The sequence below is a fragment of the Pterocles gutturalis genome, unplaced genomic scaffold (genome assembly GCF_000699245.1).
Source record: "Pterocles gutturalis isolate BGI_N339 unplaced genomic scaffold, ASM69924v1 scaffold50460, whole genome shotgun sequence".
Lineage (NCBI taxonomy): Eukaryota > Metazoa > Chordata > Aves > Pterocliformes > Pteroclidae > Pterocles > Pterocles gutturalis.
Genome location: NW_010142761.1, coordinates 1 through 8,425, shown reverse-complemented (window position 1 = coordinate 8,425; position 8,425 = coordinate 1). Strand labels below are relative to the sequence as shown.

At 39.0% G+C, this 8,425-nt stretch overlaps 1 protein-coding gene across 1 annotated transcript; it reads right to left on the bottom strand.

The window, feature by feature from the left end:
• Positions 1-283: 283 nt before the first annotated feature.
• On the bottom strand, positions 284-6,695 carry MED4 (mediator complex subunit 4; the record flags this gene model as incomplete). Its single annotated transcript, XM_010084474.1, has 6 exons — positions 284-970; positions 3,768-3,899; positions 4,630-4,716; positions 5,680-5,737; positions 6,087-6,257; positions 6,597-6,695. Coding segments are annotated over 6 exons (720 nt in total), but the record flags the coding sequence as incomplete, so codon positions are not given.
• Positions 6,696-8,425: the final 1,730 nt, after the last annotated feature.

Sequence of the window (8,425 nt, the reverse complement as noted above, 5' to 3'; positions counted from 1 at the left end):
TAGAGAGGGCAGACTTTAGTTCCTGACTCCTCAGCTGCTTCTAATACTGACTTGGCATTTTGCAAAAAGGAAAATGGAGTACAAACTTATGAAACTCCATCAGAATTCAACCACATACTGGGATAAAGTGTGCTGAGAACTGAAGTTACACAATAACTCACACAGGATTTAAGTTTGTAAAATGAAATGTAAAGTTACATCAAATCTGAGTTTATTTATGACAAATCATTCATTATATATTACAATAATTACAAACTTTTTTTTTTACACCTTATTGCCATATTTTTGTTCTCCGCACACACAAGATGATCCAGAACATGGATTTAGGCAGTAACAAAAATTATACTAATTAGAATTACAAATTTCATGCCTTTTTTCTGTGCCATAGAAAAGGCTATCATCAAAAGAGTAAAGTTACTAACAAACATAACAAGGGGATTCCCCTTACACCTTTTTTCCCAGGAACTTTAGTCATCCATTGTATAGTAAATATACACACACACACACACACACCTCTTGCAAACATACACATTCACACATTTACATAATCACTGGAAATGTGACATCTCTCTTCCAGCAGAAAGCTCCCAGTCGTTTTGCTTGAACATCTAATGGAAAAAAAAAAGAAATCTGAAGTCCACGGTTTTAAATTAGTCACCCTATTTCTGAGCCAGCTGTAATCTTCTCCCTACACAGGGCTGCCAGCGTAACAAAAGGGTATTGCAGTTTGTGACAAACAGCATCCAACCTACCTTCACCACAGGAAAGGTCTACTAGGGATACTGTCCCTCTTGCACCTAGTCTGAGTCACTGCTGCTGCTTGAGGAGTCTGTTGACATAACTTCTACATCATCTTCGTTCTCTTTATTGTGTCCTGGAGGCTCCAACATGAAGTCATTACTATGATTAGGAGGTAGCATGTTCATTGACATATCACTTGACTGCCAAGGATACTGAGGAGCGAGCACATCTAGAAAAAGGGGCATAATCAAACTATCAGCTTTGTATATCAACAAATTCAAAAAGAGAGCTCAACCAGAACTCCAATTTAAAATTAAAACAAATCTTAAAATCCTTCATGAATTTTGGACAGATGAAACCCTCCAGTAACAGCTGGAAAACATCTCACAATGGAGCCATTCTATCACTGTAAAAGCTTACTCTGCCGAAGAGGCCCATGTAGGTGGCTCTTGATCTTTCATTACTCCACTTCAAAACTTCATACTGAGCTTTTCACCTTCAAAGCACAGCTTGAACTGACTTAACATTCACAACCACTGGCAATAACGGAAATGGTCACCCTCTGTCACTATGCAAAAATAGATGAAAACATTAGATTAAAAAAAGACCATAGAAATTCAGAGTAAAAGGTTTTATCCCAATTTCACTAACACCTTAGTTATAATTTTTCCAACAGCAAATACAGTGCATCAAGTGCAAAGGAGAAGAGTATCCTACTAGAGAACCAGGGCCACAGAGATACTTCAGAGGTGGGAATGCCCCACTGTGCCCCAGCCAGGCCAGCCTCAGTTGCCTCTGACTTCTCTAAGCTCTCACTGTTTCTTCTCTTCTCGTCCTACTTCCAAAGCCATCCCATTCTGTACTTCCTACCAACCTGCCCTCCCCCCACAACATTTCCCAGTCTCTCCCTTCCTTGCCCCCAAATGGCTCCCATTTCAAATCTGCAGTACCCACCTATACTGCATTTCTGCTCCCTTCCTTTTAATTTATGCTCCTACTGCTGTGCTTCAGTTCTTCTCCACTTATTACCAGGCACTGTAGCTAAGTCTGTCCCATAGAAGAAACCAGCTATCTCCTGCTTACAGCAAGAATTAAATTAGGCAGACCAAGAAGTGAACAAAAGCCCACGCAGATGGGACTCCCCTGCACTGTCTAAGCAGGGGTTAGATATGGTAGACTTACTATCACTCAGGTGCTGCCTAACTCAGAAGACCCTCCACACATAGTAGCTTCTGATCTTTAAGTCTGCAGGCACCTGAGATTCCACATCTGAAGTACAGCCACAGTCCCCTAATACCACATGCACTACCTAGCAGTACAAATGGAGTACTGCGACCGGGTCCGGGCGCTCCAATGCAAGAAGGAAGTCGAGCTGTTGGAGCGGCTCTAGAGGAGAGCCACGAAGATGATCAGAGTGCTGGAATACCTGCCCTATCTGGACAGGCTGAGAGAGTGGTGGTTGTTCAGCCTGGAGAAGAGAAGGCTCTGGGGGGACCTTATAGCAGCCTACCAGTACCTAAAGGGGGCCAACAGGAGCGACTGTTTACAAGGGCATGTAGCAACAGGATGAGGGGTAATGGATTTAAACTGGAAGAGGGTAGATTTAGATTACACATTAGGAAGAAATTCTTTACTGTCAGGGTGGTGAGGCACTGGAACAGGTTGCCCAGGGAAGTTGTGGATGCCCCATCCCTGGAGGTGTTCAAGGCCAGGCTGGATGAGGCTTTGAGCAACCTGGTCTAGTGGAAGGTGTCCCTGCCCATGGCAGGGGGCTTGGAACTAGATGATCTCTAAGGTCTCTTCCAACCCAAACCATTCTATGATTCTAAATCTGACGTGAGGACATAATGCAGCCTTTATGCCAGTTCTGTGCCCACTTTAGGAAGACCAACAATAGTACCCAGGTGGTCTCATCCCAGCTGTGGTGAGTTCAACTAACTTTATTCAAACCAGCTGAGACTGTATGCCAGCATTTTACATTCTATGGCCATTCTTCAATGCCGGAACCAGTCCACTATTAAACCAGGTTGAATGTGTGTGCTAAGAAGCCTCAAAGTTTTGAGGCTACCAGGCAGCCTAGTGGCTGGCTTGCAGACTCAGTAAGGACTCAGTAACTGGATATCTCTCTGCAGAAGTCTCTAAAGATACTACCTAAGAGGTGACAATAGGATTAGACAGATGATTGGAAACACAAAATCCAGGTTTACTATTTCTCCACTGGAGTCACAATACAGGGATTTTTAATATATTCAGTATGATTTTTGAAAACAAGCTTTCCATAACATCTGCAAGTGGCTTTACAGACAGATGAGAACTGTTATAGATCTCCTATGAATCCAAACTAAGAATTTTTCCACAATTTAGTCTAACCATGGTAGATTAATGTTGCACAGGTACACAACTACTGAATGGTTGATTCAGTTACTGTAATTTACCACTAAATTCTGTTTTAGCATGAATCAATGAATCCCCTAAAATCAAAGGAAGTGCGCATTTCACTATGCAATTAAGCGATTAAAGCTTGATGCCTACACCTAAGGTACTACCTCACCAGCTGTGCTTTGCAATGTCTTTTAAATCCATAAGTTCTGAGCACACAGTCTTGCTATATAGAGTGTAGATTTAAAGGAAGGTAGGGGATGACAATAAACCTTTTCTTCCAAATACAGCTTTCACAATTCCATACTTTCTGTCATCACTGCTAAGAAAAGTTTGCTTTGAAAATGCTTCTTTCTAATGTGATTTCATATCACTTAATTTACAGTAATTTAAAATAAGTGAATTGAAGGGTAACCGAGTTTTGCTTATATTGACTTAGGTGTAGTGTCTGCAGTATGATTTAGCATGAAATAAAATTATGCAATTTCTAATTGTTAATTTTATTTATGAGATCTTCACTGCTAGGGAACAACACTGGCCATAATTTTTATTATTTTAACTCTGATTTGGCTTGCTAAGGGAAATGTATAATTGTTACGACTGTACAAGGAATAAAGAAAAGCAAAACAAAACTGAGTTTCTCTTACCTGGCAGTCTGCCTGCTGCGAGTGCATCCCCTGGTAAGTGTCCATTAACTCCATTGGTGGATGGGTTGTTCATCTGACCCAAGAGACCACTCCTCATTTCCAGATCTGTAGGATATGGCCTACGTGGGTCCCCTTTAAGAAAAAAGGCACAAGAATTTTTTTAAATATCTAACAATTGTCTTGCAGACATTAACTTTTTCTTCAACGCCTAGTTTCTGGACCAAAAAAACCCATACTCAGATTGGTTGGATGAGCAATGAGCAACACACCTGTTTTGTTAAAATCCAAGTCTGTTTTTCACTTAAGACTTTCTTTGTTCACTCAAACTTGTCAGAAAAGGCACATCAAAAAACCAAAACAAAACAAAAAACCACAACCATGTTTATAAGATATCGTTGCTCTGCCTGCTACTTCACAGCTAAACAGCAAGGACAGGAATCTGAAAAAACACATTCTAATTTGGTCAAGGAGGATAGTTCCCAAAACTGAAACCTGATGTAACGAAAGCCCTGCTTCCGACTTTGCTGATTACTAACATCCTCTGAAAATAATACTATAAGGTGCAGGAGGAAACACAACGGAGGACATGGAAAAGCCTTTAACATACTTGGTTCTAACTAACATACTTGGTTCTAACTTATAATTGGGGCAAACATTCAGAGGAAAAAAAGTAAAGAGGAGCAGAGGCCAGTCAGTCAATGGATATCCATTTTTGTTGAAAATATTAAATGTAACAGCAGAAAACAATGTTAGTCTAACAAACCCCAGTGTTTTTCACTGTATAAAAGCATTATAAGACCAGATTGTCCATGCTTTATTATTAAAAAAAAAAAAAAATCATTGTCATAAATATGATAGTTACCTGGTACCCATGTCAGAGGGGCACAAACAGCATTGCTAGCACTGATCCTATGGGCATATTTAATTATTTCTTCAGAGGAAATGGCACCTGGAAGAATGGAAGAAAAGTTACTGTATTCTGAAGAGATTGCATCATTCACTTATCTCAGAATATTAGACACATATCTAAAAGATTGGGAATATAATTTTGTCAAACATTAAAAGCATACTTCAAATGCAATGACTGTTGAGAGGACTTTTAGACTATGCAAGGATGAGCTTTGCAGTGAACTGATTTTGCAGCCATGAGTTCAATACACCTTCAATCTCAACAGTTCTTCAACCTTGTGAAAAACACAAACCAACCTCTTAAGCACTGTCCTTGACAAGCACAATTTGTAAAAAAACTTCAACAGTTGATTTATTATGGAATTTTCTGTCGTAAATAATTTTGTTTGGTAGTTGTAGAGCATACATGTAGCAGCCCTTCTAAATATATGCCTGTATTACAGTAAAAGAAACTTTATTAAATTCCTTGATTTTTTAGATGAAAGAAGTATAACAAAATTACAGAAGACACCGTAAAAAAAAAAACCAACACCAAGAAAATGCCTCCCACACACACCAAAAAAAAAAAAAGGTTAGCTTGGTAAGTGCCACAGAGTGGCAGGAATTGCTACAAATAGAAATCAGTATCACCAGCTCATCAGTCTGTCAAATATAACTCACAGGCATACAAACATTCTCTCCCTTTCCTCAGCAGACCTACTAAGGCAATTTGGTGAGACACTTAGGTAATCAGATATACTATTATCAGTCCAAGAAGAGTGTTGAGACACTTGAATTCAAGTTTAATATCCAGATATGTCTGCCACAAAAAATAATGAATTCCTGTCTTTATTCCAAGAAAATGGGTTTCTGTTCATAATGAAATGGAAATCTGTTTACACATAAAGCATCTAAAATCTGTGATGTTAGAATTAAAAAGAAAAAAATCCAACCCTAACTTGAGCTCACAAGCAACTTCCTTTACAACTGCATTTACGTAGTATGTACAGTCACAGATACTCACCTTTTCTTGCCTTTTCAATTGATTTCAGCTTTTCCTTTGCTTGATAAACAGCTGTTGCCTAGTTGTGAAAAAACAACAAACAAACTAAACCAAACTTTCAATGCATCTTTAATTTGCAAACTTCTACATAAAGTTGGCTCCGTGAACAAACCCTTGCATTTAATTGCATTTTAAGAAACTATTCACTGAACATTTTCAAAACAGGTTTGGAAGAAAATTAGCATTATAAAACAAAACTGAATACCACAATAACTAACTACTATTTGACTACTGAAGAAAAAACCCCAGACCACTAAGCTCTTATGAAGTTTTACATATTTAAATCCTCTCAAACTAACACCACTTTCTCCAGAACCACCTTTTTCACAAGTAGGTGCTCAAAAGCAAACACATCATTATGAACTTACCAGTATGTGCTCTGCTTCTTTTAGTTGCTTCTGCAGCTGCTGAATATCATTATCCCTCTTTTCTACTACCTTTTCTAAAAGCTGCATTTCATGATGGATTTTCCCCTGATCAACTGCCAACTTCATTAGCTCTTGAAACTCTCCATCTCTCTGAATCAGCAGTTCCAGGATCTATTGAAAAAGAGTTTTGTAAAACTTTTAATTTAGCTAGAGTAACAACACACCCTCAATCGTGCTGCAAAGAGCAACTGACATCCATATAAGTATTTCTGTTTGCATGAAAAATTAAACAAAATATCTTCCTGTTTGCAGAAACAGACTATGACGCATACAACAAATGAACAAACAAACAACAACATGAGGACCAAGAATGCCTTTGTAGTGGGGCCAAAACCTCAACACCACCATTAGCCTGACTACAGGCAAAGACAAAGGAAGAAATAAAGAAAACAGAAGAATTAGAAGTAAAGCATTGTGCTTACCCAAATAGAGTTTAGAAAGTCAGCTTACCTGGCTCTCTTCTCCTGGTTGTGGAAGCTTCTGGTTTCTTGAAATTGCCAAAATTTCAATTAGTTCCCTGAAAGGAAAACTCTGCGTTTGCAAAATTTTCTAAGGCATTATTTGAAAATCACATCAAGTCATTCCAAAATTGTCAAAGTACTGACATTATTACAAAAGTATTCATGAACTTGAGTATTTCACATTTTTACAGTACAGTGTTGGCAGGGATTTCTTATGAGTTCATTAAGGTCGTGAAGTGCTCATGTGTATTTGTACTCATGAAATGTGCTAAGCTCCTGCCAAACTACATAAGACAAGCAGTTGTCTTCACTATTCTCTACTTCTCCTCCATTTTTTCCCAACATAGCAAGTTTCACATGGGTTTAGAGCACTGAAGTCTACACTTTCAAACACCTAAAGAGTTTGTTGTGAAGCTCCTTTTATAACAACGAGTATTTCCACAACCATATATTAGTTGCATATCAAACACACACAAATTAAAAAAAAAAAAATCTGGTGCTAGGTTAGAAGTGCTTCTCAAACAAATCTCTTGATCACACTTCCAGTTACCCATTTACTTTGCCACCACTCTGAAAAACCATCAAGAACCTCAGAATGGACTCACTAAACACCACTACCACAATGCAAAAAGGCATTTTCTGTAAATTCAGCAAACTTCTTTGGCTTCTAAGGCTATGGATGGCAGTTCAATGTTACACATGGGTAACTGTCTACCTGAAAACACTATCCTTGGAACAGTACTGATTCTTTGCTTGGTCCAGTGCAAGCAGCTCAAGTGGCATGTACGACTAATACAGCAGTGGGGCCAGAACCTTAAAATGAAAACAGGTACTTTTCAAAATGTCTGAAAAAGCCCCTCACCAGTACAGCTTTAACTAACATCTTGGTCTATATCTCTTGGTCACTCCTGAACACTAAAATAATTTAAAACAATTAGAGACTAAAGAAACTTGTCATTATCACTAAAGCTTAATACCTGACCAACACTGAGCAGTAGCAAATAAAATCTGTTGTAAGAAGGTCAACTACCATCATCAAGGCTGATGTCATGAAGGGTTGCAATTCTGTCCTCTGTTAGACAGATAATGCACAGATGCAGACTCAAAACTATACAAAGACTACAGATTAGACATGTTGCTTAATTTTTGCCCCTACCACCAAACCAGTATCACCACTGTGAAAGGCCTAGCCCAACAGTGCTGCAACAGTTTGTCGATCAACAGGAAGATTACTAAATGCTGCTGAGGGGTGCTCTGGATTCAATACAGTAGAATATTAGTCCCAAGATTTAACAAACAAACAAGTTTAGATAAAGAGCAAGCATTTTGGTTTGGTTTTTTTTTTTTTCCAAAAACACGTGTTTTCCAGCAACCCATATGTCACAATAACATCTAAAACTGAATATAAAACCTAACCAGAAACAACAAGAACTGACCAATATATTTTCCTTGTCCTACCTGTGGTAATCATCCAGTGAGCCAGCCACACAGACAGTATGAGTTATTCCCTCTGAAAAAATTTTCCTAAGCTCTTGCACTCCTTGAGAGGAGGGAAATAATTAGGAACTAGATTAACTGCACTGCCAGCTGTGCGTCCACAACATGGTGGACAACCTGGGCAGGGGGTACCAGTCCAGCCTCAAGAGCACGGACTAAAAGTAAGCAAGACGAGATCTGCAGCCTGCTTTGGGTGAGTTTAACACTAGTACAGGCAACGACCAGAACAGTCAGTGCAATACCGTCTGCAGATTTCTAACTGCAGCATGATTTTTAGTGAATAACACAAAGCCTAAAATCGGGGGGGGGACGGGGACGGGG